This window comes from Syngnathoides biaculeatus, chromosome 9 (assembly GCF_019802595.1).
Source record: "Syngnathoides biaculeatus isolate LvHL_M chromosome 9, ASM1980259v1, whole genome shotgun sequence".
In the NCBI taxonomy this organism is placed as follows: Eukaryota; Metazoa; Chordata; class Actinopteri; order Syngnathiformes; family Syngnathidae; genus Syngnathoides; species Syngnathoides biaculeatus.
In genome coordinates, this window is record NC_084648.1 from 11,140,256 (window position 1) to 11,168,254 (window position 27,999).

Sequence of the window (27,999 nt, forward strand, 5' to 3'; positions counted from 1 at the left end):
GCGATCCTGGTGAGGATAAACGGTACAGAAAATGGATAATTGTCTTTTTAAAACACACAATAGATTTTTATGGCATTTATGTGATGAAAGCGTAAATATTTTTGCAATTAATTAAATTCAGTCGTGCAGGGGTCACAAACATTTTTCTTTCTTGCAGCAGCCACCTTTTAGAGATAAAAATATTTCCATACAAACACACTTTTACGCAAGTTCGGTAGTGAAATTAGCGCCATCTGCTGAGTGTAACAATACTGTAATGCAAAGTGTTCATTATAGCCCCGCGTCCCCAGTCAGTACACCGGGTCCTCCCCTAGGGGGCACAATCACACGTTTGAAAAACTGAACTAGTTAAAAGTTTCACATTTTTAAAATTTACAGCTATTCAATTCAACAAATTTCTCATTTGTATTATTTATATGTATTTGCATTTTAGTTTTCTTTGTTCCTTTTCATTTTTAGCATTTAAAAAGTAAGCAGTCATGAGATACAGATTGAAAACATACATTGCACATACAGTTGTAGAACTTCTATAACACAGAAAGAAGAGTAATATGTGGGAACCCAAAAAAAAAAAAAAAACTTTTATTAGATAAGAATTTAACAACAACAACAACAAAAATGGCAGCCATAAAGAATAATCAGTCAACGGGAGTCAATGGGGCACTGAACTTGTTGAACTCGCAGCACCTCAGCGAAGCCTGATCCGAACCAGCAGGTTACATGTGCAGCGTCCAGGGTGAAGAAGAAGAGTTTGTCCTTGCATCGAGTCCTCCTGTAGACCGACCTCGGGTCTGCGGACAGCACCCCTCGGATGGCGGCGGCGGCCTCGTCTGAACTGCGCAGAAACCTGAACCTCGGACGATCGCTGTCGGCGGGAACTGGAAGGCGGGACAAGTTTGGATTAGCGCTAGCGCTTCTGTTTTAATTATCTCGTCTGGACTGAAAAACATTTTGAATACTGTTTCCATTGAGTGCTCCAGTTTGTTTCGGTTGGCTATGGTGGCGAATTTTAGCATTGCCATTATCAAAAATAACCAAATAACCGCCTGACTAGGAATCGAAGTAAATGATCGCCTTTATAATCAATCGAACAACCAACCAATCCACAGACCAACTGGATATCTAAATTAAATTACCTTACTGAATTGACGAGATTTTTTTTTAGGGACCACTCTGTGGAATTGTGGCCGATCTGTCGAACAGGAGTCCAAAATGATTACCCGACTGGCTGGCGGGAAGGAATTCCGCCAACTCCCTCTGGGCGTGAGGGGTGAAGCGCACTTCCAGGCTGGCGACTGGCGGCTCTCTGATCCATCCAGCGATCGTGCCGTAGGCCTCCTCGGTGTAACGCGGCCCCAGGTCCTGCTCGGACACCAGCAGGTCTGCGGGGTCCTGCTCCCGGTCGTCACTTAGCTGACCGAGGTCACTTTTGCACACGTAGCACTTCACTTCCTCGAGCACCGCGAGAGGGTCCAGAGGGTTTGAACGATCATTACATTGACATTCTCCTTTTTCAGTCAACTGCCGTTTTACTGGTTCACTAGGCAAGAAAGGGGCAGGCTCTGCGATTGAGCCGATGGTCTTCCTACTGTAGGGGGAGTCGTAATCGGGGATGTAGGGTTTAATATCCAGCACAGGGGTGCCTGCAATCATGTCAATGTCTGACAGATGTATTGTATCACCTGGAAATGAAGGAGAGAAATGTCAGCCCATAAATCTACATTTGTACATTTAGCAAGAAAAATATACTGAAAATGGGGATTAATTTAGTTACTTTAATTTTTTCACATGCTTTCAACCCTGCAGTTTATGCGGTGATGTGGCTAATTTGTGCATTTTTTCTAACGGCGGCACGGGGGCACTCGAGTGGAAAAGGTGAAAGTGAGACTGGTGGAATATATGTGCTGAGGAAGTGACTTTTACCGCCCCTGTTAGCGCTGCGGTAGCGTTAGCGCTGTACTAGCGTGTTGCTGCTGTGTTACTGGCGTGTCTCAGTGATCTTTACCGGTAAATTTTATTTTAACCGGCCCTGTTCGCTTTAGCTAGCGTGGCACTAGTGTTAGCGCTAGCTTTAGCGCCATATTACCAATAAGTTTTATTTTAACCGGCCCTGTTAGCATTAACTAGCATGGCCCTAGCGTGTTGCTGCTGTGTTACTGGCGTGTCTCAGTGATGTTTACCAGTAAATTTTATTTTAACCAGCCCTGTTACCGTTAGCTAGCGTGTCGATAGTGTTAGCGCTAGCTTTAGCACCATTTTACCGGTAAGTTTTATTTTAACCGGCCCTGATAGCGTTAGCTAGCATGGCGCTACCGTGTTGCTGCTGTCTCAGTGAACTTTATCAGTAAATTTTATTTTAACAAGCCCTGTTAGCGTTAACTAGCATGGCGCTAGCATTAGCACGGTGCTAGCGTTAGCGCTAGTGCAACATTAGCGCTAGCATTAAACTCTTTCTGTGTATCATCTTTCTTTGTAAATATCTCATGTTTAAATGTGGGCACTCGCGGCTTTAACACTGCTGCGGCATATGTATGTACGAAATGGTATTTTCTTTCCAAATGTACTCGGTGAGGCTTGTATCCAGGTGCGCTCTGTTGGCCGGGAATTACTACTGTACACAACTGTCACTACGTTTCGTGACTCTGTGGGTATTTTGATGAAAGTGTTCAAGGAATTGTGGCAGGGGTGGTGGAAGTTAACACTGTTACGAACCTACAATTTTGTCCAGCTTTGCAAGAGTCAGGCCCAAAGCGTTGGGCCGGTGCGGACTGCGAGTCGCATACAGGCCGACCTTCTCGCCGTTCAACCTGGGGGGCTTCACTTTGGCTTTGTGGCTCAAGTGACCGTTTTTATGGAAGAGAAAAATAATCCTGGCATGGAAAGAAGCAAAATTCATGAGACACCAATTTAGTCAGCATGCATTTTCATGTAATGGCCTCACAAAAAGATGCCAGAGAGGACACAAAATGGAGTAAGGTTTAGCATCTCTGTCCTGGCTTCCATTAAGAGGAATGTAGTTATCTTGTTGGAGTCTTACTGTGAAGAGACTCACTTCCTCGCACTGCATGCATTGGTGGCAGGATCAAAATCAGTCTTTTAAATAGTATTTTAGTCCACATACTTACTTTAGTAGACTTAACTTTTTCTTACACTTAAATAACGTAAAAATAAAGTTACCTGGAGACGATCAAAAGTACTCATTGTGTTTAGTTTATTAGTCCTGGTTACCTCCGGTTCCAGAAACAAAAACGGAGTCGCCATTTTGTCTGTAGTCACATTTACAGCAAAAGCTGAGAAACCTTTGGTTATGGATACTCTTGGTTCTGGAAAACTGATCAAAACCCAAAAAATTCCATCTTTAGCCACATTTCAGCCTAAAGTTCTGTGAAATGTTGGTTCTGCAAACTTTTAGTCCCAGTAACTGCCGAGACAGGACAGTGAAAGATGAACGTTAACTCTCGATCAGGGGTCACCAACACGGTGCCCGCGGTCGAATGGTAGCCCAAAGAGGACCATATAAGACACTCGCGAGATATGTTCTAAAAATACCGAAGGTCACAAATTGTTACTATTATTTGTGCTTTGAATTCTGAATCTGACTTGCTTACGTGAATTAAAATTTTAAAATACCTGTAATGTCATTTACTACAATAAATTAAAACAAAAATATTTTATGTACTTGTAATGAACTGAGTGTGAAATTTGCCGCAAACAGGTCACGTAGTCCTTCATACGATCGGTGCTCACGAAGTAGCCGTCAGCCTCAAATAGGTTGCTGAGCCCTGCTCTAGATCAAATATCTATTCATGTAATTTGCCTTAATTTCAATAGTGTCAGTTTTCATTTGAACAATTCCGAGTGGTTCCGGAAGTGTGAGACAATACAAACAAAGTTAGAGCATTTTAAAAAATAGATACCGTAATTTCTCGAGTATAATGCGTCCTCAAGTATAATGCGCAACCCCAAAGTTGACCGAAACAAATAAGGAAAACCCTTCTACCAATGAACAATGCACAGCACCAATTTGCTGCAATCCATATGCTCAAAATATTGGAAATTATCTATATTTGTATTTTGCTAGGTTTGTATACTTTTATTGTTTGTACTTACATTCTACGACTATACAATGTAATTGTATTTTTTATTTTTCCATCCAAACTTATATATAATGCGCTCTAGTGACTTTTTGAAAATATTTTTGGGAAAAAAATGCGCATTATTTTCGAGAAGTTACGGTACCAGCCCATGTGACCTACCAGATGTGCGAAAAGTGCTCTAGCCCTCCCAGGGCATGCTCAGGGTTATTGAAAACACTGCGCTGCAAGCGAAGTTCCCCCCTTGAGGGTCCGCAGACGGTTGGCTGCCTGGGCGTGCCATTCTTCTCAGAGAAACACGAATGGATGTAACCAATCGGCAATGTTTGTAACTTCCCTACAGTAGCGCAGACAGTTGTACATTTAGCTTTAAAAAAAAAAAAATAGTGAACACAACAGTTAAACGCTGTTGGTGTTATAGACGTCTGCCGTCATCGTTACCATTCTCTAAAGATGCCTGGGGTGAAATTGGCGGAGGTGCCGGCCGGGTTTTCTCAGGTCCCCAGACACCAGCCTTAGACACTGCGGACTCAAGGGAAAGCATGTGTTTGCGATGAGTTCTGGTTGCGGTGTCCAGCATCTGCCTGTTGGTACAAGCCAAAATACAAGAACTTCAGATTTACAGTAAAGTTCCATTTGTAACTCCAATTTGTAGTCACAACGTGCCTTGTCTCACTAATTTATATTAATTCAGTAGTAAAATCAGCTATCCATCAATCCACTTTCTTAGCCGCTTATCCTCACAAGGGTCGCGGGGAGCGCTGGGGCTTATCCCAGCTGCCAACAGGTAGGAGGAAGGGCACACCCTGAACTGGTTGCCAGCCAATCGCAGGGCACATAGAGACAAACACCCGCACTCACAATCACACCTAGGGGCAATTTAGAGTGTCCAATTCATCTTGCATGTTTTTGGGTTGTGGGGGGGAAACCGGAGTGCCGGAGTGGACCTCAGAACTGTGAGGGCAACGCTTTACCAGCTCATCCACCGTGCCGCTCGTAAAATTATAATTAGAGTAAATATTTGCATAAAAGCCATTCATGGCCATGGATATTAAACTTTTGTATGGAAAGCTAATACATAAGAGTTGTGGCGAGTTACAACATATTGTTATGCCATGGCAAGTGGCGTTCATAACCTCAAAATGTCATCATGAGATGACAACAAGTACATTACTACAAAAATATTGTTTAAATGCCCACCAAATTTATTAATTTTAATCTTAATATTAAGGCGGCACGTTGGGACAACTGGTTAGAGCGTTGGCCTCACAGTTCTGAGGACCGGGATTCAATTCCCGACTCCGACTGTGTGCCGTTTCCACGTTCTCCCCGTGCCTGCGTGGGTTTCCTCCCAAATTTGCAAAAAATGACTTCATTGGAGACTCAAAATTATTCCTATGTCTGATTGCGAGTGCAACTGGTTGCTTATTTCTCTGTGCCCTGCGATTGGCTGCCAACCAGTTCAGGGTGTACCCCGCCTCCTGCCAGAGGATGGCTGGGATGGGGTCCAGCAATCACCCGAACCTTGTGTGGATAAGCGCCTCATAAAATCCATGGATGGAGTCTTTCAGAGGTTTAATTAGACTTGCCCTAAACATTATACGCGCATTTGTATTGATTATTTCATAACTGCAATGCCTTTTAACACCACTGTCCTTTGCAGTAATGTATACCGAAAGAAAAGAGATTATTGTGCAATAATTATCAAGGTTAATACATTTTTCGGAGAGCTCTTGTTTTGTAAATCCTCAACCCGTACATGCGTATCAAATATCCTTTGTATATGTTTAAGGAAACAGTGAAGGAAAATGAGCAAGCAATGGACACGTATACGACTAATCCCAAACAAGGAAAAGGTCCAAATGTATACTTTAATGCCAACCACGGAATCTCATTTTGTTTGCATACATGACGAGCGCTTAGGTGCTATTACAAATGAACTTTGAAAAATTGCAGTAAAACCGTTTACGACAAATACAAAAACAAAAAAAATTCAAAATCCTACCGAAGATTCTTGATTTCTTTTCGCATAACAGACACTTGCTGTTTCAATTTATCGACGTGTTCTCCACAACAGGGGCAGCAGGGAGCCATTTTCTATATAAAACACTCAAATATACATAAAATCAAATATCAAATATATGAAATACTCAAAATAATTACTGAACCAGTTGAGAGTACGAATCTAGTACCCAGGATTCAATGCAAATATACTTCTTTTCGGGTTTATCATGGCAATGTAAAATAGATCACGGAACGCTGCTGCCACCTGTCGATCAGACGGGAACTGCGGTTCGAGGGTGTGTCAGCAGCAATAACCGTGAATAATATAAAAATTACACTAGTTCGACGTTTTGTCTCTTTTTTGGGGCTTATTTCTCTGTTTTGTTTCACATGTGCGTGGCCTTTACGAGTTTATTTAAATTTATATAATATTTTAGAATTCAAACATGAAACTAACAGGATCTGAACTGTACAGGTCATGTAGTTGTTGTTGTTTTTTTTTTTTTTTTTTTTTTTTTTTTTTTGCCAGCTCAGGGCTGCCAAGCGTTTCCAATTGTTCCGTTTGCCTTTGCTTTTTTAAAGAAGTCCGGTGGTTTGGATGAACAATGTATCCGATAGGTCATGTCATATGTACTGTACCTTGAAAATTTGAGGTCAATCCTCTATCATTTAATGCTGATTTCTCAGATTTATGATCATCTGATGAAGAAATAGCAGTATCGGTTGATCGGGAAGACTGAGGATCCTCTGTCCGTACAGATTTGAACCTGTGGCTGTAAATATTGTTGAATATTCGGACGGATCTTCAGATGGGAATGACGCGGAGTCTGACAAGCAAACTCCGCCAGCGGACTGCGAGAGAGCTCCGGCAGCGAGCAACCGGCGGCAAACGAGCTTCGGCAGCGGCACTGAGCGAGCTCCGGCGGCAAGCGACCAGCCGCAAGCGAGCTCCGGCGGCGGGCCGCGAGCGACCTGCGGCGGTAAACGACTGGCAGCAAGCGAGCTCCGGCAGTGCTCCACGAGTGAGCTCTGGCGGCGGGCCCCAAGTGAGCTCCGGCGGCGAGCGACCGGCAGCAAGCAACCTCTGGCAGTGCTCCGCAAGCGAGTTCTGGTGGCGGGCCCCGAGCGAGCTCTGGCGGCGGGATCGAGCGAGCTCCGGCCGCCTTCGTTTACGCACTTATGTCCCGCACGTCGGCCTCCGAGTGGTCAGACTCAGCGTCATTCCCATCCGAAGAACCATCAGAATATTCAACATTATTTACAGCCACAGGTTCAAATCTGTATCGACATATTCCTCCGTTTTCCCGATCAACCGATACTGCCGTTATCTTCATCAGATGAGGATAAATCCGAGAAATCAGCGCTGGCCATAGTTGTGTCCCAATGTAAGCGAGCCTTTGTTGGGGCACGTTACATGTCACATCCGCGCACGTAGGTCATGTGACTCGCCTAAATGGCGGTGCCCATTCGTAATTGGTGATAAAAATCTTCTCAAAACACTATTAAATGATAGAGGATTAATCTCAAATTTTCAAGGTGCAGTACATATGGCATTGACGTATTGGACACATTGTTAATCCAAACTAGTGGACTTCTCCTTTAACAGCAATCTTGTGCAAGATTGACTCAGCAAAGTATGGCTAAAGCGACAATAAGTATACCTCTGTATCACTTGCCATTAAAATGTGAGGATGCGATTTATCATTTTTGAAGTTTTAACAGACTGCGGTTAACTTGATTTTACACTGGTATGACAGTTGAGCATGTTTAAAAATTGTCTGGTCTAGAACGGCTCTAATCTATAAAATGACAAAAATGGGAGTCGAAGCTCAGTCTCAACACATTTATTCTAGCCAAGGGAAGATAACAATGAATAGCAATAACCAGAGACATTCTCAATATATTTTATAGGGTGAAACAGCTTTCACAACCCCCCCCCCAAAAAAAAAAAATCCCCATTTATAATTGCATTTTGAGACAAATAGAGAAATACAAAATTAAAAATAATCCTTGGTAATGGCGAGAAAGTAATTGGTTTTATGAGAGGGAACAATTAATTTATTGTTTGTTCTGGCGCAACATCCGTCACTGTATTTGGAACAAAAATAATACTACAGCAAATAATGGAAAATAAAGACGAAAAAAAAAGCCCGTCAGGGGAATGCGCCACTTGTAATGAACCAGTGTCTCAAGAGCAGTTAAAGAGAATCAATTTCCAGGGAGGTAGTCTTGTGGCGCCACAGGCAATAATGGGATTGTGCATCTCTCATTTTGTTCCGGCTCTTTTTTGGACAAGTTCTTGCTCATATCTGGAAAAGGAAAACTGACAATATGTTGCTATGCATTTAGATAAACTGTCTATATTTCCCCGTGGACAAATTCAATCACCTGCATCAGCTGTTCGGGCCTGAGTCGCAGGTACACCCTTTTCCGTCTCGTCTGCCCCCAAGTCTTCAACTAGGACTAGATCTAGGTTCTCCCTGTCTTGCGTCTTGGTGGACAGGGTCTCCACTTGTTGAGGGGCACTGTAAGGAGTTCCGACTGCTTCTGTTAAAAGGGCTTCGGATGGACCTGAGACTGGAGAAACTTCTGGAGTTGAAACTGAAACAAGATCTGGAGGTGAAGATTGAACTGCGGCTGTGGACAGGTCTTGGGCAGAAGCTGGAGGAACTGTGGTGGGAGGAGGGACAAAATCTGGATCTGATACTGCAGACTGAGTGGAAGATGGGGCTGTGGACAGATCTTGGACAGGAGCGAGAGGAACTACAGTGGGAGGCAGAACTAGATCTGAAACTGGAGATAAAGCCTGATCTGGAGCGGTGGACAGATCTGCCGTGTAAGGCATAGCAGAATTTGAAGTTGAAGTTTGTTCTGAAACGGTTGATAGATTTTGGGCCAAAGTTGAAAGAACTGCAGTGGGTGGGGGCAAAAGATTTAGAGCAGTGGATGGATCTTGGGTTGGCGCTAGAGGAACTGCAATGGGTGGTGTAACAAGATCTGGAGGTGAAACCAGTGCTACGTTAGGAACTGGAGTGAGGGCAGGGTTTGGCAACCATGTCAAGACTGGTTCCACAGATCCACTGGCCAGAGCGGGTAGCGAGTCTGCACCCAATGCTGGTATCACCAAACCTGATTCTGGAGGAACCAAAACAACGGGAGCTTTAGGCTCCACGACCTCACATTCCTGGGTGAAAGAACTTTCTGGTATGTCATCCGCCTTCCTGGGTCTCCCCCTCCTCTTTGTCCCACTCCTCTGTTCAGCTTTCTGTCTTTTACTGAAGCTCTCCAATCTGAAAGACCCCACAATTGGAATTAGTCTCGACAATTGTGTATGTTGTAGTAGCTGTTTAGATGCTTTTAGAAAACCTAATACTGTAGTACAAAGTCTATCTACTTGGATGTGTGGCATCAATAGAGATGCCTAGACGGGATCAACCTTTGGTAGTCGCACTTGCCCCATTTCCAATTTCAGCAGAGGAGTGATAATCTTAAGTGGTGATAATGTTTTCATGCTGCATGTTGTTTGGAAACCACACCCTTTGCAGACTCTGTCATTATAGATTTAATATGTTGAACACGTCAAGGACCCAACCATGCTTTTTAAATGTCACCTAGTGGACTATACAATACTTTCTTTTGTACAAATTTACCCCAAAACCCACTGGTAAGTCTCCTTCTCCTCGGCTTCCGCTCTTCTCCGCTTGAGAAGTTCCCTGTCCCTCAATCGGCGACGGATCCCGCCTTTCAAAACAGAGAAACCAAACTGGTCAACAAGATCAATGCAACATCCTAAAAATGTCCACCTAGCAGAGGTCTTGTTAATCTTGATATTAAAAATAGTATGTCTAAGTGCAGTCATTGGGAAACGCTACTATGATCGGACGATATTTGGTCATCCAGTTCGCGGTAAGCAACTAAATTTGTCCATTGGTTACCGAAGAAGCCTGTAGGAGTTTTGAACAACAAAGTAGTCTGGTTCTTTTGGAATAAAGATCAACTTTATTTAGCACGCTACGAAGAATTCCAGTTTCCTTTGATTCGTCTTGAATTTTTTCTTTGTTCTGACCGACTGTTCACCTTTAATCCAAAAGGGGCTTTCATGCAAGGTTGAACATTGGTTTCTTCAGTTCTTTTGTATTAAAGGTGGTCCTTTCTCACTAACCAAAACCAAATTTAAAAATCAAAGGCGATCGGAACCCTTCTTTGTCGCTGAAGACATTTCATCCATAATCCAAACTGTTTTTGGTATGTATGATTGGCTCCTTCACTTCTTTTGGATTCAAGATAAAAGGTGTTTCACAACCAAGAATAAGTCGAGTAGCCTTGGATTCTTCTGTGTTGTTAAAGATGATTCAGCTCTCACGCAAAAGGCTTTTCCCTTTTATTTTAGAAAAAATATTTATCGTCTTCAACAACCAAGTCGCAGTCTTCTGTTTTTTATGATTACACTTTTTTTCAGAAACCAAGACAGAAATCCAGGAAGAACTGAAGACAAGCAGACTTCCTCTGTTACTTTCTTCTTCTTGGATTAAATTTTCTTTTGGATTAAAGGTGAACTGTCTTCAACAACCAAGGTGTCTGGTTGCCTTTGAGTCTTCATGGGTTTATTCTTGGTTGGTGAAAATTTTTTGGGAGGGGGGGGGGGATTGCTGGATGACAATTCCAACGGCTGAAAAACACTAAACAATTCAAACAAGTGCCATGTTTTTTTTCTGGTGTCATTAAAGTCGCTCTTGATTCACAAATAATAAGCAAGTGTTCACTTTACCTTGGTCTTCTTCATTCTGGCTTTTATATTTAATCTCTTCTTGCGACGTCTCCTCCATGGCAGATCCTGGCTATGAATGAACGGCAGCGTTCAACAACAAAAAAAAAAAGGGCTAAACAAGTCCGTTTTCAACTCCCGCCCAAACATGAAATTATCTGGTTAACCATTACCACCGTGCTGCGTGAGGCCCCGTGGGGCTGGTCTTATCATATTTATGAAGCCGGAGGAGTTGGCATGACTCTCGACAGAGCTAAGTACAAGCGGCGAGTACAACAGGAAATATCGTGCGTGAAAAAATTTGCTGCTTGTCTGTGAGCGTTTAAACAACGTGAAATGTGAGTTGTTGCGCAGGACGGCAGCACCCTTTGACCAACATTAGATAATGATTGCTACATGAGCCAATCTCAAATGGGCGAGGGTGCGAGTATAGCTCTTTTTTGAATTGCACAACAGAAACACTCAACACACAACTCTTGAGAACCCTGGAATCCTAATTTTTACATTTTTTTAATCAAATTATTATTATTTTTTTTCTAATTGTCCACTACACTTATCTCACACCAACGGAAAGGAGCTCAGTAGGCGTGTGTTCTCAATCTTCCCACAGCACACTGACCCCCACCCCCAACCCCCGAGTGTGTGCACGACCGTGTTTGTGTAAGTGTGTCCGTCTAAGTCGAAAGAGGGAGGGAGTGCAGCAGAGTAAATAACACTTAACTAAGCCAATAACCCCCACAGCTACTGTATGTTAGAAGTGAGGATTGCTTTCTTTCTTTCTTTTTTTTTTTTTAAGAATGTGCATGGTACACGCAGCACTTTCAAACAGTATTTCACACTTTCATTTTTCTCTCTGAAAGATGACTTCCATCCCAAGAACACCATCCCTACTGTGAAGCATGGGGGTGGTAGCATCATGCTGTGGGGGGTGTGTTTCTCCACATGGGACAGGACGACTGCACTGTATTAAGGAGAGGATGACCGTGGCCATGCATTATGAGATTTTGGGGAATAACTTCTTCCCTCAGTCAGAGCATTGAAGATGGTTCGTGGCTGGGTCTTTCAACATGAAATTGACCCGAACCACACAGCCAGGAAAACGTAGGAGTGGCTCTGTAAGAAGCATATCAAGGTTCTGGCGTGGCCTAGCCAGTCTCCATACCGAAACCCAATAGAAAATCTTGGGAGGGACCTGAAACTCCGTGTTTCTCACTGACAGCCCAGAAACTTGTCTAATCTAGAGATTTGTGTGGAGGAGTGGGCCAGAATCCCTCCTGCAGTGTGTGCAAACTTGGTGAACAACTACAGGAAACATTTGACTTCTGTAATTGCAAACAAAGGCTACTGTACCAAATATTAACATTGGTTTTCTCAGGTGTTCAAATGCTTATTTGCAGCTGTATCACACATTTAAAAAAACAAAAAAATCATAGTTTTTTCTGGATTTGTCTTTTTAGATTATCTCTCTAACAGTGGACATGCACCTACAATGAACATTTTAGACCCCTCCATGATTTCTAAGTGGGAGAACTTTCAATATAGAAGGGTGTTCAAATACTTATTTTCTTCACTGTAACAATTTCAATTACTTTCTCAAAGTTCATAATGTCCATTTTCCAAGCTGCTTACCCTAAAAAGGGTCGCAGGAGTATGGAAGTACATTAGTGCCACCAGGATTTGAATTTGAAATGTAAAGTGATCACATTTTCAACAGTTGTATGTCAGTGTAACTTTTCAATGTTAACAATTCAAACGGCTACAAGTCGCTGTCTAAAATTCACCGTCTGTGCCACCCCCCATCCTACACAGTAGGGATGGTGTTCTTGGAATGGAACTCATCATTCGTCTTCCTCCAAATACAGTTAGTGGAATTATGACCAAAAAGTTCCATCTTGATCTCCTCTGACCACAAAACCTTCTCCCATGACTCCTCTGTATCCAAATGGTTATTGGCAAACTTAAGGCGGGCCTTGACATCTCCTGGTTTAAGCAGGGGAACTTTCCGTGCCATGCATGATTTCAAACCATTACGTGTCAGAGTATTACCTTGGAAACGGTGGTGCCAGGTCTTTTCAGCTCATTGAGCAAGTCCTATCATGTAGTCCTGGGCTGATTCCTCAACTTTCTAAGGATCATTGAGACCCCACGAGGAGATATCGTGCATGGGGCTCCACTCCGATTGAGATTGACCGTCATGTTTAGCTTCTTCCACTTTCTAATGATTGCTACAGCAGTGGACCTTTTTTTCACCAAGCTGCCTGGAAATTTCTCCGTAGCCCGTAGACGTGTAGAGTTGTCTTTGGACAACTCTTTGGTCTTGGCCATGTTACAAGTTTGAGTCTTAGAGATTGTATGGGGTGGACAGGTGTCTTTATGCAGCTAACGACCTCACAGAGGTGCTTCTGATTCAGGATAATACATGGAGTGGAAGTGGACTTTTAAAGGCGGACTAACAGGTCTTTGAAGGTCAGAATTCTAGCTGATAGACAGGTGTTCAAATACTTATTTGCAGCTGTATCACACAAATCTTTAAAAAAAAAAAAATCAAACATTGTGATTTCTGGATTTTTCTTTTTAGATTATCCCTCTCGCAGTGGACATGCACCTACGATGAAAATGTCAGACCCCTCCATGACTTCTAAGTTGGAGAACTTGCTATGTAGCAGGGTGTTCAAATACTTATTTTCTGTTATAGCACACAAATAAATTGTTAAAAAAATCATTATTGTGTTTTCTGGATTTTTCTTTTTAGATTATCCCTCTCGCAGTGGACATGCACCTACGATGAAAATGTCAGACCCCTCCATGACTTCTAAGTTGGAGAAGTTGCTATGTAGCAGGGTGTTCAAATACTTATTTCCTTCATTGTATAATAATAAATGTGATTGTTGCATTTTAAGTGTACAACATTTGGGAAACCACCATACGATGCCTTGTTGACCTAATCACAAATGCGCACAACTTAGATAAGATTGCATGATCGCCAGATAAGCGAATGTTCCATAAATAGTCACAAATTATAAAAAGGAAAATGTTCAAGATCAAAAGTTTAACGATATATGATGAATCTAAACCTGGTGGCAAAAAAAAAAAAAAAAAGGAATTAAGATTGCACTTGGTCACATTTTCAAAAACTACCTTTAGATATAGGGCAGAATGACACATGACCAGAGAAAGCCAATCACAAGCATCGGCTTTCGAAGGACGTGATATGCAAAAACAATCATAGCTTTTGTGGCTATTTCGCAACTGTAACTAATATTGTAATGACAGAACTTTCCAAAGGCAACTGCATTTTCATTTCTCCCAGTAATGTAAGAGATTACAACTACATACATTTTCTATTGACATTAAGACACAAGGAGACTAACTATCCAACAAGTGAGCTTGACTTCCTCGAAAAGTATGCAAACGTTTCTTAAGGTACATCAATGATGACTGTATGGACGCCATGTGCTGGGGAGGAAATTTAAAAAAAGAAACTGCACAATGCAGCCTATGTTGAAGAATCACAAAACACTGCCATCTTCTGGCACAGCACACTTAGCTAAATACCAAAACACTGAATTGCAATATTCATGTACAAATTTGAAAAGGATAATTGGATACGTAAAGAGCTATCTAACACGCTTAATGTTTATGAACACTGGGAAAATGAAGCTGTTCTGCAGTTCAAATGCATCATTCTTAATTCAGACGAGAAATTGTCATCTCTGGAGAAATTACCAGTGACTGCTGAAGACTAAAATATTGTAAAATTAATTTGATTGGATGGAATGCCAAATGTGAGACTATGAAATGACTGAAGATGAATTACTGTATAAGATATATATGTGTAAAATTCCTCTATAAAGCAGGGACTTTTGACGACAATGACTTTTGAGACAATCGTGTAAAAATATATAATTGACCAAATTTCGGTTTTAGCCTGACCCCGGCGCTTAGCTTTCATCCAACTTGTGAAGTTGTAAATTTAGGGAGCTCCTGTTTCAGGAAGTAAAGGTAGGAGGGGTGTAGTAAAGAGGGGGACCCTGACCTCAACAGTACAATGCTCTCTTTTATCCCCCCCCCCACCTCATAAAAACAAAAACAGCAGCAAGATGAATCCAAAAGGTCATTTATTGATCCACACCCACATAATTACAGTTAGCCACTTTTTAAAAAAACGTGAGACATTTTTGATAAATTTAAGGCCTACACCAAATCTGTTTTCATACTGTACTACGAAAAAAGTGTGTATTGATTGCAATGCATTTTCAAATTGATGATGCATGAACTTTCATATACTGCCGAGTGCGTATATGTATGCACGTGTGTGTACTTATTTGCGTACATGCATGTGAGATTTTTGGGGGGTTCCCAGTCAGCAGACGACCGACCAGTCCGTGAACAGCCCCACCATTGTTTGATACACGTTCTGCAAATGACAAAAAAACAAAAAAATAACCAGCATAAAAATGAAACATGCTGCAGTGTGACGTGGACAAAAATGTTTTTTCACCTTTCTTACCAACGTGTAGGAGTGCATCTGCAACTGCAATTCACATAAAAATGCACATACACCACAAAATATGTATGTTGCTACAGTGTGATGAGGAAAGGTAAAATAATTTCTACATTACATAGTTTTAGTGCACTTCTATGAATAAAAGAACGACAATCCAAAAAAAAATACATATCCAACTCATCTAGCTACTGATGGTCCACGTTTTTTTTTTGTCCACGGCATGCATGATTAGTAAACGTGTAGTTCACGTTTTATTACACGTTGCATGATACAAATTGTAAAACGGAGTAATTGCCCAGTCTCGTCCAAAAATCCTTTTTGACGTTAGTAAAAACTGTTTTAGAGTGTCTTGTTTTTCAATTGATCCGGCTCACCGTGTCTCTCTCGGCAACCACGCCCCTGCAACGCTCCATCGTCAGAAATACTGGACTGTAGTCCAAGTCAAAGACTTCACGGGTAGTCAGGATAGTCTTCCTCTGACATGCAGACACAATTCTGATCAAGGCTACTGCTGCCCTCTAGCGTCCATTTAACATAGTACAATCCCACCCTACCCTGAGATACTTGCTATGGAGCTGCGCCAAACCCGCTATTTCAACATAATATATTAAAAACAAAACACATTTAAAAAACGAAGAAAACATGCATTATTACGCCCGTGGTGCAAAACGGATGTGTTTATGAACACGTATTAACAAGTTCCTTCATATCATACAATGCAAAGGTAAAAGTAGGCAATTTTAGCAGATGACTGTGTCAAACTAAATGCATTATTTTGTTTGAATTCAAAAGCGGCGGCAACATACGTAGGCCTACTGTTGTTTATGAAGCTTTACCGCTTCCCCTTTAGGAGGCGCTGGGCTGGGCGTTTCTGGTCGTAGGTGGCGCTGTTGAGCGTTCGATTTTGTTTCAGTCCGGTTTCCCTCCATGGTTTCTCCTCTCCGACTAACTTAGCGTCGGCTCAGTTCATTATACACGGCCTCCCCCCCCCTCCCCTACCCCCCCTATATTCTCCCTCCGCCGTCAGGGCATCTCTCTACGTTTTGGACTGAAGGACCCTCTTAAGGAAAAACAAAAAAAGCCCCGGCGAGAAAAGTTTCACCTCCGGCGGGCATCATGTTAATGGAAAACAGGATCCACTTGGAGCTAAGAAACAAGACACCGTCTGAAGTGAGTCGTGCTTTTTACCCCCCTTTCTTTTTTTTTTTTTTTTTTTTAAAAGCAAAACCATTTGGTTTTCTCTCGTGCTAACCGCGTTAGCTTAGCTTGCTACTTTTTCCCCCACCTCAGTTGATTTTCCTTCAGAGTACCGTTAACGTAGAGGACATCCGCGCAGTTCTCCTGCCGATCGAAGCGGAGCCTCTAGCCGGGAGACGAGGCGGGCAACGCGGCGTTCGTTCGACACTTTGAGAGGGCAATTCCTCCCGCTCGCTTCGGAGGTTATTGCGGTGCTGCGGTCTGGCTCGAAAGCCAGCCCGAGCCCCTATCCGACAACGAGGACGCTCTTTCTGGGGGATATTTTGCAGGAAATGTACTGCCCCACGCTTGCTGCATTTCGGTGCTCTCGCACTGGGGCTTTCTCCCGACGTGGGTAGCCATGTTTGCTGCTACTTAGCATGCTGTGTAACAGCGCTCCCTTTAAAAGAAAAATACACATTTAACTACTTGGGTTTACGCATAACGCAAAAGGGATTGAAGCGTTAGAAACTTTTGAAAAATATAACCGCCCCATCCATTTCCTTTTGCTGTCACGTCTTTATAACTAGGTTAACGCTATTAGCCACGCTCGGTATGTGGATAACAAAAAAGACACTTTGCTCCTTGCAAAGCCCAAATACATAAAATATGTACCCTTAACTCGTTTGTTTTCCCACGGTTCATATCTGATAATCAACTTGGGAGTGTTTCCGTATTCGGCGTGTTGGGAAGATGTTACAAGTTGAAATGGGAGTGTTGCAAAACTCAACGAAATAAGTCATGGCGCACCACAAAATGACTAACTTTGTTCGTACTCTTACAAACGTTATTTTTCTTTTACCACAATAGTTACTTAACGGCCACAAGGCTTGTTTTGTCCCCATTTTAAACGGCAGCCTCACAACTTGCAGTCTTCCCGCCATATTAGCTGATCCGCCATAGTGGTGGCAGCCCTACAAAAACGCATGGCGTCATTAAATCCCCGATACAACAAAACGCACGCCACGACGACTACGAACGCAAAAGTTGACAAAAATCGACATATTTTCGAAACAATTGTATTCGTGGCTGGGGACCTGATTAACCCGAAAGTCAAGGCTTCCTTCGGGTTGACACGACCTAGCGGCGCCATGCGTAGGCACACAAAAACTCGACGCCCGCTGTTTGTCCTCGGGAGCAATGAAAAAAAAAAAACCGTCGACGAAATGTATTTTAAAAAAGCAGCTTTGATAACGCGTCAATCTCCACAATGTCTATTTAGCTACGCATGTCGCTGATTTTGGGGAAAAAAGGCTCGCAGCGGCATACTGTTTGTCCGTAGGTCGCCATGTTGCCATTCTGTCGTTTTTGAAGGTCTGGAAGAATGAAACAGTCTCCATCTTTGATTTTTTTGTGGGGGGGGACTAAATTTCCGTTCGCAGTGTTTTTCCTCTTCGGAACACTTTTACAACAAAATAGTCGTCGAAACAAAATCACGGGCGCCGTTCGCTCGACGACGAGGAATATTCCGTTTTCTCCACCGAATGCTAACAAAACGTGAAAATGTGAAAAGGGTGTATTGGCAATCCTGCTCGTCGCTGCGGCGAGGGCTAATGGCGGCCGTGCACACTTCTCGTCTATTGCACGGCGGCGTTTAAAAGGGGCAATGGCTGCTAGCTTGTAGCTTAGCGGACCAAAAAAAAAAAAAATAAAAATGCAATTGTCACACACGCTATGCGAACACGCTACTGTAGACCCAACCGGGCCAACAATTATATACACCGACGGTGGACGTAACTTGTGGTGGACATGATTTTAAAATGGAACTGGCCTCCTTTTTTGTCTGTTTTATTCGGAGAAATCCAAACTTTTTTTCTAGTCCTCCAAACGTGTTTGCTGAACAGCGCAGGCAGTTTGTAACTCAGCCGAACTAATTCCACCATCATACCGGCCCCCACATTTTTTATACTGATTATGACTTTGAATAATGTATTAGTTTATATAGTTTTTAAGTGATTAATTACCATTGCATAACTTTGGTTGTCACTGGTTGTCGTAGTAATGTAGTGTGAGTAGCATTACATGTTAGTTGTATTTAGTGCAAAAAATGCCTAGTGTGTATCAAAATTCAAACCACGAGACTGTTAAGAAAGTATATTAGGTATAAAGTCCCAAAAAATTGCAGAAAGGGACTCTTCAGTCTCTTAAATAACAGAAAGACACGAATCCTTAAATTTTCAGAAAGAATACAGTTACAAATCTGTGATATAGGAGGGGATTAGTGTAAAACACCTTTGGGGTCCTCCCTTTTCATTAAATATACAGCTATTTGTGTTCCTCAAACTCAAAAACTATATGACTCCTGTCGTGTCAGGCCGGCGTTAATAGTAATTGATGGACACCTTTGAGTGTTTTCCATATTTCGTCAATGTCAAGATGTTTGTCAGTGTTCCAGAACACATTCACAATCTACATTACAACAACGTAGGGGTACAGTCATACAATCCATTTTAAAGCTCGTGGGTTCGAATCTCAGCTCCTGACCTTCTTATGTCTAGTTTACATGTTCTCCCCGTGCCTGGGTTTTTGCGATCTACATTACAAAAATATGCACATTAGGTTAGGTTAATAGAAGGGTAGGTTTCAGCCCACCCTCGACCATAGTGAGGATGGGCGGTAAAGAAAACAGATGCAGGAATGGATGCCTGCACCTGCATGGTCCAATGAGATCAAGTACAAGAGCCATCACAAAAAGTCTCAGTTTTGTATTTACCGTTGAAGCCTGAACTTTACATTGTGCAAAAACACACATTTCTTTTTTTTTGTCTCACTGTCTGAAGTCAAATCAGATTACACTGGAGAGGTTTAAAGAAAAAGCTACTTGATAAGAAAATGTATGTAAACTTCACCTTGAATAAAATACAAAATTCTGAAAGAATATCTCCAATTATTGTGGCATTGAACAAAATGAAATTTTTTCGGTGATCCTAACCGACCTGAAACAGGAGAGGTTTAGTCCGATTTGACTTCAGACAAAGAGATAAAAAATGAAATGGGTATTTTTGCGCAGTGTATGTAAACTTCAGATTTCAACTGTGCATATATATATATAAAATCTATCTTGTTTTCCCGACTGCAGGTACGAGAACTCGTCCTCGACAACTGCCAAACGGCCGAAGGGAATACCGAAGGCCTCACAGATGAGTTTGTCAACTTGGTTTTCCTCAGTTTGATAGATGTCGGCTTATCATCCATCTCCAATATACCCAGACTAGAAAAACTCAAAAAGGTAAGGCGGTCAGACACTCACCTGACGCTGAGACGCCGCTGCGAAGACTTAACATCTCTTTTCTCTCAGCTGGAATTGAGCGAGAACAAAATCAGCGGTGGCCTGGAGGTCTTGGCACAGAAACTCCCCAACCTCACACATCTAAATCTGAGCGGCAACAAATTGAAAGAGATCAGCACATTGGAACCGCTGGTATGTGAAAAACTCTGAATTACTAAAATCTTTTGTGACTATCTCCAAAGTCCAAGATTCTCTTTTGCCCGTTGACTGTCCCAATTTCTTTCTCATTGGAAGGAATGGAGATAATCTATTTCAATCTCCTGACTGTTAGATCATAAAACACTTTATTTGTTATTTATTTTATTTAAAAATGGAGTACGCTATCAATGAATTAATGTCATGAAAAAGAATTCTGTTATATATGTGTAACACTTGGATTGAGTGTATATCAAAATAATACCAACAATATAGGGTTAGTTTTTTAGTAGACATTTTTGTCTAGCACTATGATGCATACAATGAGAATATATATTTTTTATATATTTACTCTTGGGGTCGGCTCACATACCAGAAGGGCCGCAAGCTACTTCATTGCACGTTCGTGACCACAAAACGCCATAAGTCGAGACCTTCTCTAATCACATCTGGAGGCAAAATGGAGTACAGAGAACCAGTGCACGTTCGTCTTTCACAAATTTGTCAAGTTGTGGATGTTTTGGGGTCAATCGTCCTCTGTTATTTGCTGAAATACTCACCTATTCGCTGTTTGGGCTAAGGCCGTAGCAATTTCTAGTATAAAAATTGCCTTGCTACCATCTTGTCGCATCTTGGTGCCATCAAACTATATTGAAATTAGGGGAGGAGCTTCAATTTGTCAGGCCACGGCCTCACCTAAGACAAAAAAATGTCCTTTCTGCCATCTACTGGCATCTACAGACAATTATGTTTTTAAGTGCGTGTTAAGTTACTGTAATTTCCGGCCTGCAAGTGGCGAGTTTTTTTGACACGCCTTCAACCCTGCGGTTATGCCGTGATGTCGCTAATTTGTAAAAAAAAAAAAAAAAAAATTTAACGGCTGCAAGGGGGCACTTGAGCGGAAAAGGTAAGAATGAGACCGAGGAAGTGACTTTTACCGGGCCCGTTAGCGCTGTGCTAGCGTGCTGCTGCTGTATTACTGGCATGTTTCAGGGATATTTACCGTTTTATTTTAACCGGCCCTGTCAGCGTTATTGCTAGCTTTAGCACTACGTTAAACTCTCTGTGTACCGTCTTTCTTTGTAAATATTTCGTTTTTCAATGTGGGTTTCAAAGTGGGCACTTGCAGCTTTTACACAGCTGCGGCGTATGTATGTACCAAATGGTATTTCCTTTACACATGTACTCGGTGAGGCTAGTATCCAGGTGCGGGCTGTAGGCTGAGAATTACGGTAATCAGATCTTCGGAGCAGGGATCAGTTCGTATCCCCCTCGTGAATAGCGGATGTTCCCCATACACTCTGAATTAATGTCATTAAAAGGCAGTTTTGTCAAAAAAATGGACTGTTACATGGTTGCTTCAAATACATTTTTTTTTGTAAATTATCCAGTAATTTCTGTAATTTTGGCATTGTGGGACTAATAGAGGCTAAATGCATTAAATATGGTCCTATAGTCTAATCATTATTTTAGGATCATCTTATACACTTAACTGCCTCCCCTCCCAATTAGGATAAAAAAAATGTTGTGCACATAATTTTTCCAAATGAACAAGGGTGAGGGTTACATTTTTGGCAAGGGACAAGAATTGCAACTGTCCCATTATGTACCCACACCTCCACTCTGTTCACAAATACGATCCATCTCAGCGTCTGGCAAATGACATTCTTTTGGCAGTACGTCAAACTGTTTTACTCATTTCAAACTCGTCACGCCGATGTCAATATCAGAGCAGCATGTGCAAAAAAAAAAAGAAAAAAATAGTTCAGTGATGCCTCGGTTCCTGACCTCAATCCGTTCCAGAAAACTGTTCGAGAAGTGATTTGTTTGAAGACCGAATCGATGTTTCCCATTACAATGAATGGAAAAAGAAATGTGTTCCAAGCCTAAAGGGGCGGGGGGTATAAAGCATTTTTTAAAGCTATTCCTGATAATAAACTAAAATAATTCCACGAATATATTTATTTTTTGCCTAAAATGTATGCTTTAGTAGTAAAGTACGCTAGGCTGGGACAGCATTGCCGTATCTGTCGCGACTTGGCCCCCAGCCTTGTAAACATTTTTTATTAACAAAAGTGCAGAATAACGTTAAACGAGCAACTTGCCTTCTTTGAAGCCATGATTGGGGGTTAATACGGTAGTCCTGGATAAGAAGAAAAACAACAGTCACTACCAGGACACGTCAGTGTACAGAGGCTGCGTTATACAGAATAACAAAAGTCCGCTGGGTGCGCCGCGCGTGGTATGTCATTTCTTTTTTTTTTTTTTTTTTTTTTTTTTTTACAGGGGGTTAGAATTGACAATAACAATACTCGTCGTGGGTGGGTTAGCTGCTTGCGCGCGCATTATGTTATTTCCGGGGCATTCGAGTACCGATTTTCGTTCAAAAACAAGGAAAATCTCGAAATTTTCGTTCGAAAATCGAGGCTTTACTGTACAATGCAAATGCTTCATTTTCTTAATTGTATTCCTACTCACACAATATATGCCATTTTTTTAGACTTTAGACCGATTTGATCGGCCTTATCGGATCGGCCGATCGGTTTTGATGTCATGATTCGCCGATCTGATCAGTGACATCGTTGATCAGCTCCCAGAAAGACATTTTACTCCGGGTCACTGTCGTGTACAGTGTATCTGAATCCAAAAGCTAGTATATCGTTACACAGTCCTATTTATATTGTATTTTTTTTTCCATGCCTTTTAACATAGTACCGTAAATATTTGATGGCCAATAAAAAAAAATGCCGCCATGGAAGAGACAAGAAGTGAATTCCAACCTTTATGGAGTCAAGTAATATATTTTATAGTTTTAAAGAAGTCTCATGGTACACCAGCAAACAAAAACTGTTACAAAAATCTACATTCATTGCTGAATGTACTGCCGTCTAATAGAAGAATATTAATTGGTTCTATCGCTCCGTCTCTGTGGAATAAATAAATGATTTATTGGGTCCTTTGGTTGAAATTTACTGTAAATCTTTTTGAACAATTAAGTGCACAAGTATATACAGTAAACGAACATGTTATATACATTGACTCATTGCGCCATCTTGTGATCAGATCATTGATCAGTTATCCATCCATCCATTTTCTTTGTCGCGTATCCTCACAAGGGTCGCGGGAGTGCTGGAGCCAATCCCTGCTGTCAACGGGCAGGAGGCAGGGTAGACCCTGAACTGGTTGCCAGCCAATTGCAGGGCACATAAAGACAAACAGCCGCACTCACAATCACATCTAGAGGCAATTTAGGGTGTCCAATTAATGTTGCATGTTGATGGTGTAAAGCCCAGTCTGCTTCCCTTACTGGAATAATTGCGCCCTAAATTCAAATGTGTGTCTCTCTGCTTGAACCCACAGAAAAAGCTGAAACACCTGAAAAGTTTGGACCTGTTCAATTGCGAAGTGACCAACATGAACGACTATAAGGAGAGCGTGTTCAAACTGCTGCCCCAGCTTACCTATCTGGACGGGTTTGACTGCGAGGACAAGGAGGCTTCCGATTCCGATATAGAGGTGGACGACGACGATGACGAAGGTAGGCGGGAAGTAGCCGAGGATCTGTCGCCGATCCAGTGGGTGGCAAATCTTGTGTGGCGTTTCACCGCCAGGCAACCCCTTGAAAAGTTCAGAGGTTTTTATTTTGTTATATGCAGCAGAACCGGAGTGTGACAAGGGTACCTCAAGTGGTTGTCGTAAATCGCAAAACATGGGCCAGACTGAGACTTAAATTGGCCCCAAGGGGTGCGGGGGTCAAATAATACCAGTGAAAAGACTTCAAAAATAGATTGGCACGGATTTTTCTAGTCTCGGAGCTCTGGTAGGACAAAAAAAAAAAAAAAGTACCCCCCCCCCCCCAGAACCTTTTTTACGCTGCCGGAACACATGTTTCACAGACAATGATTGCAGATGGACGCGGTGTTGGTCCAATGAAAAACTTGACCCAAAATGAGAAATGAGTGTCTGTAAGTGATTTTTAAAATACTGATCAATCTGTAATGTAAATATGAGTATGTAATAAGTATGAATGAGGTAAACAGTAGTGTTTTTTGACTGAAAATGGTAATTGCTAGCGTGCTAATGCTGATCGCGCTTGCTAACTTTTAGTATTTAGTATTTTACTTTCTCAAATTCTTATCACAAAATCTATGCCATACTCCTAGTACCAACATAAACAGCAGGAGTGTCAAACTCATTTTTGTTCGTTTTTACAATGTAGTTACGGTTTCCCAAATCAGTTGATGATCCGGTGGTGGGCTCCGAGCTGCAAGTTCGGCTTATTGCTAGCAAAAGCACGACTATCATATGCCGTTCTAACTTGCTCGGTAGTGTAAATATTTGCATTTTGCGACATAAACAAAACTTGTTTGCGACAGATTACTCGATTGGACAACACAGTTATACAGTATAACGATCCAATGGTGTTAGTGGTTAATCGAGTTGCACCATTGCCATGTACGTGTGTTCTCGGTTCTCAGAAATCCCAGTGTAACTTGTTACTTAGCCAAGTCACTAAGTTTTACGATGGCAAAAGTGTTAGAAAAAAAGGATGAAGAATGCAATTGACAAGGATGCTGGAATCAAAAACTGTTTCAGATGGGCATGGCTTGAAAAAAGTGTAACCGTGCAGATAGGACCGAAAACGGTATCAACATGTCTAACCGAACACTTACAAAAAGTGGACATTCCCGGCAAAGTGCTGTGCACTCTGTGTTCCGATAGGAGCAAAAAATATCCAGGAGGACACTCAAACACCCCACCCCCCATCGACAGACATTTTCAGTGTTTTCCAAAATTGGTCATTCTCATCCCTGCAACTTAGAGTGTCCAAGTAATGTTGCATGTTTTTTGGGATGTGGGAGGAAACCCACGCAGGCACGGGGAGAACATGCAAACTCCACACATGCAGGGCCGGAATCGAACTCGGGTCCTCAGAACTGTGGGGCCAACGCTTTACCGGCTGACCCACCGTGCCGCCCGAGAACAAAATACATGAGCAGGGAAAAAAAAGTGGGAGTGTGGAGGGATTATTGTTCAATTATTTGATCTGTAGGAGAATACATTTGAAAAAGATTCGATATTGGCAGCCTAACAAGGAAACTTCCTTCACTCAATGTGTGGAAGGCATTTTCTAACAGGTATGTATAAAATGTTTGACTAACTTGTTTTTAAGGAAGTCAGCGCAACGAAATGCCGAGCCTGCTCGTAAACAATAGTGTGTATCTTTCGACACAATTGACAGTACCTCATGTCTTTTCAATTGACCCCCGGAAGTACCGATGACCCCTCGCGAACACACGTAAGGACCTACAAAATGCTTTGTACCTTTTGTCTTCCAGAGGGCGAGGGAGAGGACGAGGAAGACGAGGACGGAGAGGACGATGACCTTGACGAGGAGGATGACGACGAAGACGACGAGGAAGAGGTCGAGGGAGAGGAAGACGACGAAGAGGTCAGCGGAGAAGACGAGGTGAGGACCGAAAAGCCGTAATGACGCCGAGGAGGTGGCCATCTCGCAACTTGATGTGACGACAACAAAAATCCTCCCTGCTAGGAAGAAGATTATGGGCTGGATGGAGAAGTAGATGATGAAGAGGAAGATGAGGAAGAAGACGATGAAGGTATTCAAAATCACCCATACAGACAACACTTCATTCATTCATGTTCCATTCAGCTACCTCAGATAACTTTGGGAGAGAGGCGGGATACGCCCTGAACTGGTCGCCAGTTAATCGCAGGGCACACTAACGACCATCCACACTCAAATTCTCACTTATGGGCAATTTAGAACCTTCAGTTAACCTGCCACGCATGTTTTTGTGATGTGGGGGGGGGGCCTAAACTCCACACAGGCGGGGCCGGGATTTGAACCCCCCCGTCCTCAGAGCTGTGAGCCACTATTTGGAGTGAAATTCTGAATGTTTCCAGGGGGAAAATCTGAAATTACGAGAACAGTCAATGTAAGAATAGTCTAAATTAGAGATGCCATAATGAACAACAAATCGATGAGCAAATTAATTGACAATTATTATGATAAGCAATCATTCAGAGACACAGTTTAGTATCAAAATTTCAAAATCCTCAGAATTTTAGTATTTCAAAATTTTCTCTTGTCTTCCACAAAAGCCGACTGATTATTTCCGTTTAATCGAAATGAGACATTTGTTAACATCTGCTCCCACTTTGGAAAACAATTATAAACATTTTTTTCTTATTTTCTGAGGAGTTATGGACCAAATCAATAACTGAATTGTAATTTACGTTATATCATGCCATAATTTTGACTCGTCACCGTCGGTTGCACTCCTGCCTTTTATTGAGCTGACGTTGCATAGAGATGCCACAGGATGGCAGCAAGACGCGCATTCCTCTATTAGACAAGGCTACGGCCTGACTAAATGAAGCTCCTCCCTTCACTTCAGCATAGTTCCTTCTTTGGAGTCTTCCAGTTGCGTTTCAGGCTTTTGCGCGGGGTTAAAAAAAAAAAAAAAAAAATGGGAGTTTAATACTTGAAGGTACCTTTTTCTGATTTTGGTTGGGTGGTGTGCAGTCATAGTTTTGAAGTGTAAAATCTGTGCCTTGCTTAAAGTTTGCGAAAAGTGCGGGGACAGTAAAACCAGCGTTAACGCCGACCGACATTTTCGCCGCCATTTCAGATACGGCGGCCGGCAAAGGCGAGAAGAGAAAGCGAGACCCAGACGACGAAGATGAGGACGAGGACGAGGACGAGGACGACTAAAAAGCAAGAGGAGTGCGTTTAGCCACTTCCTCCCCCGCCCTCGTACCAACCCGAACGTCCGACCTCCTTCAACTTGCGATCCCCCCACCCACCCTTCTCCCTTTGCCCCCCCCCCCCCAGGCTCCGACCTCTTTTTCTGGGCCAAGACTGTACTGGATGGGTGGTTCGCGTGGACCAACCGCCACCAGCACCCTCCCACCAAACAACTTTTTTTACCTACCTACCTACCTACCGCCTCCTCCCGGCTCTCCCCCATGGACCTGAGAGCCCCCCCTCGCCCCCGGTACCCCACCCCGCAACAGCCCTGGGGTTCTCAGGCAGCCTTGTCACTCAGCATTCCACAATTTCACTGTCGATCCCGCTTTATGTATCCCGTGTGAGGACTTTGGGACTGGTCTAGTTTTTGGTTCTGTGCTTTTAATATTCTGTTGACTGAAAAAAAAAATTTTTTTTTTTTTTTTTGTTTGGCTTCATTATTTCTTTTTGTTTTTGTGTTTGTTTCCTTTCGCCCCTCTCAACTACCACCACCCCCAATAAAATTATTGCTATAGCAGCCGTGCAGCCAGTGAGCCATGCGGATTTTTTTGTTTTTGGGCCTGGCCACCTGTTGCACAAATCATGGTTGTAGCGACATTTTTACTTTCTGTATGACAAGAAAACAACTTTGTAAATAAAATGTTAACATTTTGTGCTTTCCTGTTGTCCCGAATGTGCTGTGTAGGAAGTAGGGTGGTCACTAAATCTTATTAGAATCAATTCTCCTATCGAATAAGAATCGCACCCCTCACTATAGACCGTTTTTGACCACATGAGTACATCCGGGACACCTGGCCACGTTGGATGGGTTCACTCTATGGCTTTTGCATACAGACGGTCTGAGCACTCCCCCGTGCTGAGAATTCCCCTTGGGATTAATGCGCAGGCTCGTAGAATTTTTGCAATTTTTCTGCTTCCGTGCCAGTCTGAAACTTTCCCATCCGAGCGTCTTCCGCGTGTTCATTTTCGGTCCGCGTGCGTTTCGCTATGGACGTCCCACAAAGCCAAACACAGCGAATGAAAGCTCTGCATGCTGCTGACAATATAAGGTCATTTCAGCGCGTGAAAATGATATGACACTTTCATTATCCCAAATGTGCCTTCATGACTAAGCCCGAACAATTCTCTGTTGATTCTTGTTCAATGCTGGAACGTGCTTTCCAGTTGATAAATAAACAATACGTTCGCATTTGT

General features: G+C 42.5%; 3 protein-coding genes across 16 annotated transcripts; 1 reads left to right on the plus strand and 2 right to left on the minus strand.

Annotated features, from left to right (window-relative positions):
- Positions 1-16: 16 nt before the first annotated feature.
- On the minus strand, positions 17-6,334 carry trmo (tRNA methyltransferase O). 3 transcript variants are annotated; one of them, XM_061828616.1, is made up of 6 exons: positions 6,100-6,334; positions 4,536-4,678; positions 4,257-4,461; positions 2,713-2,870; positions 1,221-1,682; positions 17-878 (listed from the first exon to the last, which is right to left on the minus strand). In XM_061828616.1, the coding sequence occupies exons 1-6, from the start codon at positions 6,186-6,188 to the stop codon at positions 643-645; spliced, it is 1,293 nt and encodes a 430-aa protein (XP_061684600.1). In that variant the 5' UTR covers positions 6,189-6,334; the 3' UTR covers positions 17-642. The 3 variants fall into 3 exon arrangements, with proteins under 3 accessions (XP_061684600.1, XP_061684601.1, XP_061684602.1); XM_061828617.1 differs by having other exon boundaries at positions 19-878; positions 4,257-4,431; XM_061828618.1 differs by having other exon boundaries at positions 742-878; positions 1,137-1,682.
- Positions 6,335-7,926: 1,592 nt separating this feature from the next.
- hemgn (hemogen) lies at positions 7,927-19,962 on the minus strand. 12 transcript variants are annotated; one of them, XM_061828621.1, is made up of 8 exons: positions 16,177-16,355; positions 15,745-15,846; positions 15,197-15,280; positions 10,867-10,936; positions 9,749-9,839; positions 9,554-9,646; positions 8,487-9,388; positions 7,927-8,407 (listed from the first exon to the last, which is right to left on the minus strand). In XM_061828621.1, exons 3-8 carry the CDS (start codon positions 15,200-15,202, stop codon positions 8,307-8,309), a joined length of 1,263 nt encoding a protein of 420 aa, XP_061684605.1. In that variant the 5' UTR covers positions 15,203-15,280; positions 15,745-15,846; positions 16,177-16,355; the 3' UTR covers positions 7,927-8,306. The 12 variants fall into 12 exon arrangements, with proteins under 12 accessions (XP_061684605.1, XP_061684606.1, XP_061684611.1 ...); XM_061828622.1 differs by having other exon boundaries at positions 15,197-15,397; XM_061828627.1 differs by lacking the exons at positions 15,745-15,846; positions 16,177-16,355 and adding an exon at positions 19,857-19,888 and having other exon boundaries at positions 10,867-10,932.
- anp32b (acidic (leucine-rich) nuclear phosphoprotein 32 family, member B) lies at positions 16,362-27,456 on the plus strand. The gene is made up of 7 exons (XM_061828632.1): positions 16,362-16,540; positions 19,686-19,835; positions 19,905-20,027; positions 23,391-23,568; positions 25,370-25,500; positions 25,585-25,651; positions 26,687-27,456. The coding sequence occupies exons 1-7, from the start codon at positions 16,487-16,489 to the stop codon at positions 26,767-26,769; spliced, it is 786 nt and encodes a 261-aa protein (XP_061684616.1). The 5' UTR covers positions 16,362-16,486; the 3' UTR covers positions 26,770-27,456.
- Positions 27,457-27,999: the final 543 nt, after the last annotated feature.